Source organism: Erpetoichthys calabaricus, chromosome 3 (genome assembly GCF_900747795.2).
Source record: "Erpetoichthys calabaricus chromosome 3, fErpCal1.3, whole genome shotgun sequence".
Classification (NCBI taxonomy): Eukaryota; Metazoa; Chordata; class Cladistia; order Polypteriformes; family Polypteridae; genus Erpetoichthys; species Erpetoichthys calabaricus.
The window spans coordinates 262,497,857-262,512,005 of record NC_041396.2 but is presented as its reverse complement, the minus strand read 5'-3'; the positions used below and the strand labels follow the sequence as shown (position 1 = coordinate 262,512,005).

Sequence of the window (14,149 nt, the reverse complement as noted above, 5' to 3'; positions counted from 1 at the left end):
CCCTCCACTGTATTTCAGAGATGAGTTGATGTTTTTTATGTTGCCATGTGGTGCCCTTTTAATGCCATATGTACTGCTCCATATTCTTCCCAAATAATTCAACCTTAGTTTCATTATTCCACAAAACACTTTCCCAACAGTGTTGTCAACTGTCAAGATGGTCTTTTGCAAACTTCAGGCATCCCGCAATGTTTTTCTTTAACAGCAGAGATTTCCTCTTTTGTGTCCTGCCATTGACACCTTTGTTTTCAATGTATTTCACATAGTGAACAAATGAGCAGAGGTGTTAAGCTGTTCCAATGATTCCTTCAAGTCTTTAGCTTTTACTGTACTTTTTTTTTTTTTTTTTAAACCACCTTCGGCATTATGTGTTGTGCCTTTTGAGTCATCTTGTCTGGAGACCAACTTCTAGAGAGAGAAGCCACGAAACTAAATCATCTCCATTTATTTCTGCTCAGAAGGCATTTTTTGGCTTTACATGAACCTTTTAACAAGAAGTGGGTTGATCAAACTAAAATGATACAACAGTGATAATACGCCAAAAACTTCTAGTTTCTACTGGAAGGCCAATACAAAAGAAAATAAGAAAGGAGTTCAGATATGAAAGAATTTCATTTACAGGAGAAATTTAGTTACTAATAATCAAACTGGTTGTGTCTGTAGCCAACCTTGCCCAAGTTGGCCTATGCTTGCTTTAAGGGAACTAGCCAACCCGTGGCGTACCATACGCCGCATAATCAGGCCGCTTTTTAAATGATTTTTAAGCACAGGGAGAAAATTAATATTTGAAAAATCGATAATGTAATAAATCACCAAGAAAAGTAACATTTCATGTGCCCACCCCCAACTCGTCACCTGAGTCGTTTTCCTCTTTGCACAGTCCACATGCACGTGCGAGTCACGTAGACTTTTCATTGTTGTTTACGGTTTTGGCTGCTTTTCTATATATAATCCACCAAATCACCCGACCATGGTAGTACTGAGGAGGGTGGGGGGTGTGTACAAAGGGCAGGGACCTAATCAGTGCGAGCGTATGACCCGCTAGCCATGTTTTTGAAAGTTTGGCCCTGTGCCTTATTGTCATCGCAAAGGCAAATCTAACAGGAAATTGTCTTCGTGTTAAAGTAAAAGGCAAATTATCCGCGACAAACAAACTGTTTTACATGCTGCATACCAACCCGCGGCGTAGTACACGCCGCATAATCACGCCGCTGTTTAAATGTTTTTTAAGCAGAGGGAAAAAAATTAACATTTGCAAAATCCGTAACGCTGCTTTCAGTAAGTACAATACACACGCGTTTAATTTGTCGGCCACTTTTTGCCAGCCGTCTTTTCTGGTTTGGGCTGCTTTTACAGTTTTACCGCTTGTGCATATTAAATCTTGAAATCCTTCGAGTAACTAATTAACTAACTAACACCCACCACCCCGGCTTGTGTGAAAAAAATGCGCCCGTTCTTTCATCATTTTGTTGCAGCCTATCAAAGACTTGCTGATCATGTTTTTTAGACTCAATATACATTGGCTTTTCACTCAGCGTGAGGGCACACATTCATTTTGGATTATTATATCCAGCTAGTCTGCTAGACTAATCTGCTACACGGCTGCGTTTGAAAAACCAACTTATCCCGGATGAGTTTCACCGGCTTTAATGATTACGAATCTGGTTGGAACAAAACCCTGCATCCACAGGAGTTCACCAGGACTGAGTTTGGGAAACACTGCTGAACACAGACGAAACTGACTCAGGTGAGGAGTTAGGGTGGGCAAAGTGGTTGCAGCTATTGATTATTCAGTGTTGTTTGCCTGGGTGTCTGATCTGCTCGACGGGATCATAAATAAAAGGAAAACAATGTGAAGGCAATGTCACAGGTGATCCTGTGGTATAGCGGGTCCACAGCTCCCCTTCAAAAGGCCATTTTTAAATAAATAATCATCGCACTCACAGCATAGCGAGGGGCATGGAAGTGTGGCTGAAACGGTTTCCGGGTAGAGTCGTGCTGCGGGCATTTCTCCCCTGTGCAGTGTGCGAGAGAGTGAGGAGAGAGAGAAAGCCGGTACGTTACAGTGAGCTAGAGCAGGCTCGAAGGCAATGTGTTCCTGTGGTATAGCGGGTCCATAGCTCCCCTTCAAAAGGCCATTTTTAATCAGGCGACTGACAGTAGTGGAGTCAGGCACAGAGAAGGTCAGCTGGTGAGAGAGCGTCTCGACTGTTGCAGGGCCTGCATCGGTGAAGCAGGTGAGACGCTAATGAAAAAGAGGCACAGGGCTTATTGGTTTTTAAAGACTGCTTCCTTCATTGTGTTTTAACCTCAGTTTTAAAGGATTGCGCGTCTCTCTTTCTCGCGCTGCCTGTGTGTTTGCCTCTGTCTCTCTGTGGCGCTGCCTGTGTGTGTGCGCGGCTCTCTCTCTCGGGCTGCCTGTGTGTATGCCTCTGTCTCTCTCTGGCGCTGCCTGTGTGTGTGCACGTCTCTCTCTCTCGCGCTGCCTCTGTGTGAACCAAGGTTCCACTGAGGTTGACAAGTGAAAAGTCAACGTGGCTCAGAGCTGCAAGTGGACTGTGGCACAGACATACAGAAATGACGGCATGTTTTCCGAGGCATCGCATCCGAGTTGGTGGGTGTGGCTCTGCGAGTTTTCGTCATATCCAATGGTCTAAGAGTTGGTGGGCGTGGCTCCTTCCTGCATGCACTATTGGCGTCATATATATATATATATATATATATATATATATATATATATATATATATATATATATATATATATATGTTATAAGAGCAAAGCAGCTCCAACACAACAAGGGAACATGCTAATATAAAGACATGCCAGATTTACAGCTTTTTTTTTTTTTTTTTTTTTTACACAGCACTAAAAGGTAAGGAAAAGTTTGCTTTAATAATAATACTAAAAGCCAAACAAGTAAAATTCTAGGTTGAATATTTCCCATGTATAGCTCCTAGGGCCCTATAATTTCCGCGATGCGGAAAACAGACGGAATCACAGAATTAACACATAAAAACGGATATGTGTGGAATTTAGAGACTAAAGGAGTGACTGTTACAAAACTTCCCTATAAAATTAAACAATTGAATAATCTGCACTTCTAACATTCAGATAATATTTTCTAGTTTTTCATTTTTCAAGCAAACACAATTCTTGTAGAAATCCAGTTGTGCCTCTATCTGTTTGTATGTGTGTTTCCAGCATGTTTTCTCGTTAAAGATACGCGAATTAGCTAGCTGCAAACAGTATCAGATACCCTAACTATGTTGAAAAAACTAAGAAACATGATCTTAACTGCAAAATGGAGAGCACAACAATATCCCGGTGACTTCTACGAATCTGGACAACAACTTTTCTGCAAGTTTTGCCAGCATACCGTAGTTCCCTTTAAAAATGTAATAATGTTTCTGGATTAACAAATGTGCTTTGTCACCGTGAAGCAAAACGAAAGGTCAACATTTGACTCCGTTATAAACTCGGCAACCACAAACCTTTACAGAGCAGGCTTCTCCTCAGATGCAATGAGCCCTTAAAGGCAGGTCTCTCTTTTTTTCTGTTTAATTCCCAGATTTAGCGTCTTGCAGATTGCTTTTGCTTTGTAATTAATTATTTCAAGATGTGCAGTAGATGCTTATGGTTTATAAAGCCTTAAATAATCTCGCCCCATCTTATATATCGAAATGTCTTACATTCCAAATTGTAACCTCAGATCCTCAAATGAGTGTCTCCTTAAAATTCCAAGAGCAAAACTTAAAAGAAGTGGTGAGGCGGCCTTCTGCTGTTATGCACCTAAAATCTGGAATAGCCTGCCAATAGGAATTCGCCAGGCTAATACAGTGGAGCACTCCAAAAAACTGCTGAAGACACATTATTTTAACATGGCCTTCTCATAACTTCACTGTAATTTAATCCTGATACCCTGCATATCCATTTCATTATAATAACTATTCATGGTGGCTCTAAAATCTGTACTAACCCCTACTCTCTCTTCTGTTTCCTTTTCCGGTGTCCTTTGGTGGTGGCTTGTGACCACCATCTACTCAAAGCACCGTGATGTTCCAACAGTGATGGATTAAAAGCCAGAAGTCTGCATGACCATCATCATCAAGTCCTTCCGTAAGAACCCTAAATACAAAGAGGACTATTTCATTTATGTTAGGTAGAATGCCCAGAGGGGACTGGGCGGTCTCGTGGCTTGGAACCCCTGCAGATTTTATTTTTTTCTCGAGCCGTCTGGAGTTTTTTTTTTTTGGTTTTTTCTGTCCCCCCCTGGCCATCGGACCTTACTCTTTTTCTATGTTAACTAATGTTGTCTTATTTTAATTTCTTATTTTGTCTTTTATTTTTCTTTTCTTCATTATGTAAAGCACTTTGAGCTACTTTTTGTATGAAAATGTGCTATATAAATAAATGTTGTTGTTGTTGTAGATGAAGCTAGATGTAATGATGCACGTTTCCAATCTGTAAACATTTAAATTTCAAGAATCATTAGAAATAATTTACATAATTACAATTACAGGTACTGAAGTCTAGTACTTTTTGGCAGATGTTATCTTTATGGAGAGCTGCAACTTTTCCACCTTTTCACAGGCAGTCCCTTCACAACAACCAGTTGAATTTTAATGACATTTTAGCAGTGGTTACTGACAAAGCATCATACTGTCTGAAAACATACCAGGAAGTTTTAAAAAGGGTTATGCCTAACAGTGTACATTGTACATTCAACCTGCTTGTGTCATGTGATCAGTTTGGTGGGAAAGACCTGGCTGCACTATAAATACTTTGGTGAAGCTGCATCACTAGTGATGTGGGTAAAGTCTGCCTTCTTCAAGAAGCCTGCCAGGAACCCCCGAGGCAGGAAACACCAGGTGGAATAGCTGGTTCGAATCAGTAGGGTACCTTGCTGAACATATTCACCTCTACAAAAAGTTCTTTCTGGCTGAGGACACATCAGCTCAGGCTGTAACAAATATCCTAGACCCAAAAAGTGAAGTTAACCTTCATCTCAGAAGGATACATCAAACTAGAAACAGCTCTTACAATTCTGGAGGGCACTCACTGTCCTACTACAGTCTCGGCATACAGCATCATGGAAGATCAGGGCTCCTACCTGATAACTGGATATGCAAAATAAGGTTCAGTTGTGCTAGTATGCTGTTTCATTAAAAAGGACTGTAAAGTGCCATTTCATTATTGTTTTGTAGTAGCTGTTGCTACTTGCAGTATAAAAAAAAAAAAAATCAGAATCAAGGAAAAATAAAACGGTGAAAACCAAAAATCAAGAATAAACAGAATTTGTGAAAAAATAAAATGGATTCCATAGGGCCCTAAGCTTCCACTTTCAAATGTGATTATCAAAGCCCATGGAACAGTGTTCACTGTTATTTGCTACCTTAGATTTGGTTTCCCTTGTCCAGAAGGTATGCCCATGAGTGAGAATTACAAGTTACTCAGATCATTGAAACATGAAGCTCCTAAATAAGTTAAATAAAACACCAGGTCACTTTTAATGGCTCAGTTGGTTTCTAAAAAACAGTAAATAACAAGTTGTCTCAAAGTAAGAAGTGCATAAGTTATTATGTCATGCACTGTCTTTTTGAGATGTATCTAGATCAGTAAAGTAACAAATGCAACCACAAAGACAGTATATGGAAATTATACAGCATGAACATTACATAAAATAGAAATGCCCTCTGTTTTCTAGATACACTTTATTTAAAAGCTATGGGTTATGTGGGCATTTGGCTCATCTTTTAAAAACTATATGATCTTATCTTTTAAAGAGTGAGAAATTATAAATGATGCAGTAAGTCATTTAAAATGACATTATCACAGAGAAACAGCTGAAACACCTCAGAATAGGATTTCATGCATAAATAGCTAGACTGAGAAGAATCCACCTGTACCCAACTGCTTTCTCAAGATACCACAGCACAAAATGTGGCTGTCTTTTACCTTGGTTACCACAATACACAATGGGCAGGACTCCTTCAATGTGAAATCTGTTTCTTCACATTTAATTTTTAGTAACACATGAGCCTACATTCAATTCAACATCTTTTTTCAAGATTACCAGGCCACTTGGATATTTGGTACTGTTTACCTTATAATCTCATCATCAGAACACAAACACTATAGACCAACTGTAACCAATGCAGGTTACCAAATATTACTACTGCTAACACAATCTGTTTTATTCTAAGAGCTGGAACAGCCTGGCTATCGTACCAATTCTGTATTTTTCAAAGATGAATAAAACTTCTGTTGATTTATCTTCTGCAGTCATACATCTAAAACACTATATACTCCGTTATATTCAGTTCTTGCATTCCTGGCTCTTAAACCACTGTTGCAATCTCTGAATGTAGCAGTGGCACATACAGGTACAGGTACTGGCACATGAAGGGACTTATGGTGGGCCAATATACGGCACCAGAATAACTTTGATGTGCCTAGAACTACAGTATATTGGAAAGATGCCTAACCATTCTTCCCTGTGAAATCTGATCACTTGGCTTTTTGGTGGATATTAATATATAAAAAACTTCTGAAAGTGCCAAGTTTGTTATCAACAGCTATGCTATACAGTTTACATATTTTAGTGCTCTCCAAATCCTTAACAGAACCACTAATGCTCTGCACACAGGGTACTGTCACTATGAAAGATTTCACTGCTGTCAAGTTGAAAGGGTTCTTCATAAAACAACTATGATTACTCACCATCTGCTGCATTTACCTAGCTCACTAGAGCAAATAATAAACTTAACCTATGCCAGGTAAATGAACCACACAGCACAAGAGAACCAATACAGGAAAGACAATCTGGGACTCTTTATTATGTGTGCCACACATCTAAATCTGGTTGCTTAAAACAAGGTAAGGCATGACTCATTTGACCATATTACTTTTTTCTATTGCTCAGCAGACCACTATATGCAATTTTAGTTGCAAAAGTGCATTTTTGCATGTATTGAAAGTGTCACGCACTGCAACTTAACCATAGCATTCTATTTTGTGAACTTCATTATGAACAGTTTTTGATTAAGGCTCAGGCTTCCTCCTTAGATTCACATCTATTGATAAATGATTCAAGACTGCATATTATTTATATTTTATATTATATATATATTAGTTTTCCTTCCATTTCAAATTAATACACACTCATCAAGTCAATGATTTTTTTTCCTTTCTTCCATAGATAGAATAGCACCATCATTTAAGACTTTCTAGCATACATACCATCATCACCAAAGACTGCAACAAATGAATAATTTATGCTATTAAATCTCATGTCAGACATTACCTTAACAAATCAGCACTCTCTCCAAGACTTTTCTTCAAGTCTTACAAGTCAATATGAAGAGCAAAGGGGTCTGGTCTATGTTTTTAACTGCCTAATTAAATAAATGAACAAAGCAGTGCAGAAAAATATTCAACATAATTTCTATGCATCATTTACTAAAGTGTTTATTTTGCTTGTTACTGGTGTAACAAATACACTATTTAAAAATTTTTTGTTTTACTAAATGTCAAATGTACCTTGTCAACTGTAAGCTAACACTTTAGTTTATAGACGTGTGAATAAAAACCTAAAATTGCTCTACATAAAAACAAGTTACTAAAGCTTTCTTTGATCAAAAGGCCTTGGAAATAATGTTTTCAAGAGATCCATTGCTGCTGCAAAAGAGTTTTTGTTAAAAGCAGTTCAAAGTGAGACAGTGACACCCCCAAATTAAGCCTGCACTATTACAAATTGGTTTAAAAGACTTATCTAATGTTGATCATTGGTTGCAAAGCCTAAGGGCAAGCAAGTACAATGCTACATTTATCTGTTCTGTACAACAACAGACAATGTTTAAAAACATTTTTCCATTACAGAAGCAAGGGCTGGGGGAAAAAAAAAAAAAGGCTTTGGCTTTCTGATGAAACACGAGGAGTATAATCCTATCAAATTGTTCAGCTGGCATCTAAAATGGTACTCTAAATTACTCATTTCTGAGTAAGCCTAAAAATTAAAGCTCTCTGTCCACAAAGCAGCATAAAATAAAACGCTAACACCTAAACAGTCCTCAGCTGTTCATAGATAATTTCAGAATAAAAACTTGAAAAAGCTAAAACTGTAACTGAACAGTTCAAATAAAAATCGGTCCAAAAATAAAAAATATCCTGTGTTTCCTGTCAAGTGTTATCTGTGCTTAAAATAACTGCCGACAAAACTCCCTTCCTTCAGCTATAACTGACCTTGTTTTAAAGGCCTATAATTTTTTCTTCTCAAATGGAGTACTTCTTCAGGCTGACCACAGTTCTCAAAGAAATTAAACACGCGTAATAACCTAGCCATCAAAAAGGAATCCAAGTAAAATATCTGATCATAAAATCAAAAATGATTCTTTTAAAGGGTTTTCAAAATGATACAAACTTGGGATGTAACATAACATTCTCAAGTCTACTCGGCCATGCAAATTTCCAAGATGAACCATCTCTGTTGTGGGTGCTCAATGAAAACCAAACCACACCCATATTTGAAGCAAGGCTTTAAGAGCTTCAACTTTAAAACATCACAGTATTGGAAACTAGCAATTAAGTAGCAAATGGAGATCACCTTTCTAATTCAAGAGAGATTACTTCACTGCCATTTTGACAAAGAACATAAAATAAATGAAGTCTGCAATCTTAACTTCAAGGCTTCAAATCCATTTCCAAACTAAAGCACCAAAGGTGCATAGAGGAAGACCCACTTATCATTAAAGATCAAAAAAATGACTTGCACACTCCACCCTATTGAAAAACAAACATTTACAAGTCCTCTACACATTGTAAAGAAAAAAAAAAAAAAAAAAAGCATAAAACCTACTATATTGCAAATCAAGACTGTTTTTTTTTTTTAAATAACCTGCTCCCACTTAAGCACTGCAGCCATTGTGCTAGCAACATGTAGGATTCAAAGTTAATATAGGAATTAATGGAAAAAAATAATTTCTATATTAGTATGCTTAAACAGCATGTGGAGGAACACACTCAAAAGTGATCTTTTTAATACAAACTTTATAGTTTACCTGTATTTCTACTTGTTCAGTTCATAATATACTGTATCCACAAATTATTTGCAATCTGAGAAGTTCAGAGTAAGATTACTTCAGTTAGTGCTAGGTCAGACTACACCATATGTATAAAGTGATGGGGTCGCCAAAATGTTCCATGCATTATCATAACAAAATAAAGAGACTGAAGACTATACATGTATTCAGTATATGCAATATCCAAAACTCATAATTTTTAAGCTTTAAAAATAAAAAAACCTAAGAAAGACTAACTTTTTGAAATTTCCACAAACTACAGATTCACAATATAACTGCAACTGAACAGGAAACACCAGAAGGGTCAAGTAAAACTGAATTTAATTTGAATATGTAGTGTACAAATATGAAACAGATTTGAAACAGACACAGCCAAATGGATGTGATTTGCTTGTCCAGTTTGACAGGCAAATAAAATCAGAAAAATAAATACGGTAAATAAATAAAAACATGGAACACAAAAGTGGAGCTGGACAACATAAATGAAAACTATGAGAATGAGGTGTGACAGTCTTGCTACATGAAGTAAAAGGCACAAAACCATACAATAAAGTGATGTATTATAATGGAGCTGGATGAGGCAAAGAGGAAGTCATAGAATAGATAAAAGAAGGAAATGGTGGCATGAGAAGAATATATATATTTTTATTATATTCCTAACGATGCCCAGGTCAATTGAAAATTGAGGAAGGATTTTTTTTTTTCTATTTAGTAGTCCAATGTTTGTAAAAGTAAACTCCACTGAATGAATGTGAATGAGCCTATGGGATCCTGGATAATGGTCTGTCTGCAGAGAAGACTGCAGATAGAGTCTCAAGAAACACATCTCCGATATGGTTGCAAGCAACACTTTTCTCTTTAGTCAGTACACTTTGGACTATAAAAGTAACACCAGCATATGTCAGTTGCAGAAATTTGATGATCTTATACTTACAGGGTGTACTGATAAGGGAAATAAATGGTGAATGTTACTTCTTAGTGCAGGAAGAATTGACTGCAACTTAACTGGTTATTGACTTTCATCACACCAAACAGCCTTTGCACCCAGTCACTATTTAGAGAGAGGATGAAGAGATTGCACACTATTACAAGTACTTGGAGGTCCACATCAGTGATGGGCTGGACTGGTCTCTTAACACATGCAACCTGCAATATCCTTCACATATTCTACAACGGGCAGTACAATTGTAATGTGTTGGGCCAGTAACATCACCTAAGAAAGGCCCAGTAAATCAAGAAGCCAACTAAATGGTCAGGCTCAGTTATGGAATACACTTTGGACCCCCTGGAGATAGTAGCAAAGGAGTGAATGAAGACAAAACTGAGTGTCATTATGAACAATGCTGCATATCCTCTTTCTGACAATATAACATAGTACTTTCAGCCAAAAAACTATTCAGCAGATGTGTGTCAAGAAATGCAACACATAATACCTCACCGCACCTTTAACCGCAAAGAAAAAAAAAGTTTTCTTTTTAGTCGTTCTAGTATATATTTTATTTATTTAGCTTCTGTAGAAAGCCAAAATTTCCCCAGGCGACAAATAAAGTTTGACATAAAAATGTTTGGGAGGTAAAATGGAAAAAAAAAAAATCATTAAACCCAAAACAAGGAAAAAACTCAAAAGGTGATCTGTGTATTATTCGGTAAAAGCATGCATAATACACCAGTCACACTTAGAAAAGTAATATGAAAAGTTCAACAATCTCCAGCTGAAACAGTGCCAATTGGGTAAAGTGTTGTTTATCTGCATCCTGTTACAGACTGGCAGCATCAAGTGCTTTGTGACACCATAGTGGATAATGTGCTGCACTGTCTACTCTTTAAGTACACTATGTTTTAAAAGCAAGAAAATAAAAAAAACGATTAATTAGCAGAAAAACATTTTTAATATTAATGCAATCAAGGTATAACATTGCAAACACTGGCATGTTATTTGTGTGTAAATATACTGTAGACAGATAAAAAAATAAAACTATGCAAACATTGATACTGTATAATCAAACACGCTTCATGGCAAAGTAAAACGCCAACCCCACTTCCGTATCTATCTAATCCTTCAAACTTTGAGCCAACTAGAGTACCAAACTGTGCCCATACACATTAGAGGGGCAACTGACCTCACCTATCACACATTTTGTGTAGCCTTAGTGCCACGCGCCCCGCTCGTGTGACGGGGCACGCGCCAGTGGGGAGGGCCCAGAAACTCGACGCTCACCATTAACCGCTATAGTACTTCTTCTTTCCGATTACCTTCAGAATACCGGGCCGCTCCTTCACAACTGGTACCCAGAATCTAACAACGACGTTCGCTCTGGAGCTGGAAGCTGAGTTGTATTTTTAATCCATTTAGTGCTCTAAATCCGTTATAGACTTGCCACAAGAAACAAAACTCACCCGCTTGCGTTACATCCGACAAGTCATAATTCCTTGCAGTGCGAGGAAACTCTTTGAGTTTTCTGTTAGATAAGTTTAATGCGCCACTCGCTACTGCCTCTTCAAGTGCTTTCTCCACGCTTCGGCTTCCAGCTATCCCAGCAGGGAGAGGGGAATCCTCACCCGCTGCCATGGACTAGGACGGTACAGTCTTCGTCTGCCAAAATTCGCCCTTTTTGTAATCCAGCAGCTCCTTAAAACCAAGCCGCATCAACACAGACCGTGAACCTCTTCACTCTCGTAGAACAACTTCAAGAATGGACAGGCAAGATTCTTGTAAGCGTTCTTTCAGATTCGTAGCGATTGGCAGTCGTCAAATGATTGATGTGTTGGGCAGCCAATTAAAAATGGGCGGTGGGATTAAAGCAGGAGGAGGGGAGAAATATTGTAGACGCGGGTAACCAAATTTTGGGGTTGTTATTAAACTTTGCTTCAACGGAAAACGAAGCAGTGGAGTAACACTTTTTACGCGGAGAATAGTGTGTCCTTGGACTATGAGCAAAACGATTGTCAAGAAAAGAGTAAAGTGCCATAATCTTCGAGAAGGAAGATGGGCGGGGACGGTGTTATATGTGACAGACAAGTTCAGCAGCAAATGCTTACATTCCCTGCGAAACACAAAGGTGAGCCGGCAAGCAGGTGTACGGGAGTTTGATGTGTGTTATGTGAATTTCATTTGTTGCGAAGATCTCACGTATTGTTAATGTTGTTTCAGTTTCCATTTGGTATTTTTATGTATCTTACCTATTCATTGAATGATCGGCCTTACTTCTTTAATTAAATTACACTTTAAAATAAAACAAGGATTAATTAATTCAAGTAATTATTCAGTGTGTTAAGTACATACACTTTTTTACATTACTTTATGTAATATTTTGTTAGTAATTTCGTTTTCGGACTAGTATTTTACCATGTTCGACCTGATATTCCGTTACTACATTTGTTTGTTTGGAAGGATGCTCGGTAGTTGCTTAGCTATACAGTAACTAATGGCAATAAAAACATTGCCTTGACAGCGCCAGGTTGGCTTAAACTTTGATGTATTTAAATACTGAATAACTGCGCACGGTGGCGCCTCGTAGTGTGGAGACTCGGGTTCGCTTCCCCGGTCCTCCCTGCGTGGAGTTTGCATGTTTTCCCCGTGTCTGCATGGGTTTCCTCCAGGTGTTCCGGTTTCCTCCCACAGTCCAAAGACATGCAGGTTAGGTGCATTGGCAATCCAAAATTGTCCCTAGTGTGTGCTTGGTGTGTGTGCATGTGCCCTGCAGTGGGCTGGCGCTCTGCCCGGCCGATTTGTTCCTGCCTTGCCCTGTGTTGGCTGGGCTTGACTCCAGCAGACCCCGTGACCCTGTGTTAGGATATACTGTAGTTGGTTGGATAATGACTAAAATACTGCATTAACTATACTGTTCTTTTTCCTTAAAGGAAACAAAAGTCTTGCCCTGTGATAGTCATAAAGGGACAGTCCCGTTTATATGTATCTTGCCCCATTTTTAAAATTGGAATATAACAAAATGTCCCGTTTTTAATAGGGTGTGCGTTTAATCATGTAATTCCAACAAAACTTAATCAAAAATATTTGTAGACCCCACTTGACTAATAGGTTGTGTCCCATTTTGGGACAAAGACTGGCATCCATACATTTTCGCATCACTTTGTTCAATTAATTTCATTTCAGGGAGTGTTTAATAATTGCATGTGACTTTGTGAAACAGGTCCCCACAGGGACTTTCACATTATGCCTGTAATGCAGTAGTGTATAACAAGATGAGGGTTTTAAACACCAAGCATTCCTGATGTGATGCTGAAACGGTCTCACACAGTGATGGGAGAAACGTCTCAGGAAGCAGGCCTCACCAATTCATCATAAGGTCTAAAATGTCTCCTGTCTATTTAAGAGTTCTCTCATAGCCATTAAAGAAATGTTAAATTGAATTTGGCAAGCAGTTCCATTGAAAGATACACAATGTGAATAGTCTACACAACTGTAGTTCCCACATTGGCAAATTATAAGGAATTAGGAAATATTTTGTAAAAATCAAAAATCATGCGAAATATGTGTAAAAGGGGAAGATAAATGTATTTATTTTAACTACTATTTTGCTTTTCACTTATTATACTTCTATCACAGCTTTACAATAGGACCTATCATTCATCATACATTGTCATGCAAGTTTTTTTGACCAGAGACAACCCCCCAACAGCAGGCCTTTGTAATTTATCTCTCAGGGTAATGTATTGTTTTCTGTAAATTGCCACCTTCTCTGTTGCAAGCAATCATTATTCAGTTTCATGCCTTCTGGTCCATCTGTTAATCTGTTAGCCATTCAGTGAGAGGCCAGATGTCCTACAATCAACCTCTCCTCGCCTAATCACATCCTGTTACAGGCAGAACAGCATTGTATGCACACAGTGCAAGCCACTGACTTCCCCAGCCTCTTGGTGATCATCAGTCTTTCTTTCTTTCTTTCTTTCTTTCTTTCTTTCTTTCTTTCTTTCTTTCTTTCTTTGACATTATTAGCTAGTGCACTTGATGCTGTTAACTGGAAAGATATCCTACCAAGAAAGGAACTTCCCTAAAGCTAACTGATAGCAGCAATACATTAAGAGTTCTTGTAATAAGCACGGCCTCAAT

The 14,149-nt window shown here is 38.2% G+C and overlaps 1 protein-coding gene across 5 annotated transcripts in view; it reads right to left on the bottom strand.

Moving 5' to 3' along the window:
• The window catches only part of lrch4 (leucine-rich repeats and calponin homology (CH) domain containing 4), a 202,401-nt gene extending 190,602 nt beyond the window's left edge, over positions 1–11,799 (bottom strand). For 3 of the 5 annotated variants that reach the window (XM_028798171.2, XM_051924068.1, XM_051924069.1), the window contains exon 1: positions 11,476–11,799. In XM_028798171.2, coding sequence (XP_028654004.1) covers positions 11,476–11,647 — 172 coding nt within the window. In that variant the 5' untranslated portion in view covers positions 11,648–11,799. The remainder of the gene's footprint in view (positions 1–11,475) is intronic. The other 2 variants (XM_028798170.2, XM_051924070.1) reach the window with 2 other exon arrangements.
• Positions 11,800–14,149: the final 2,350 nt, after the last annotated feature.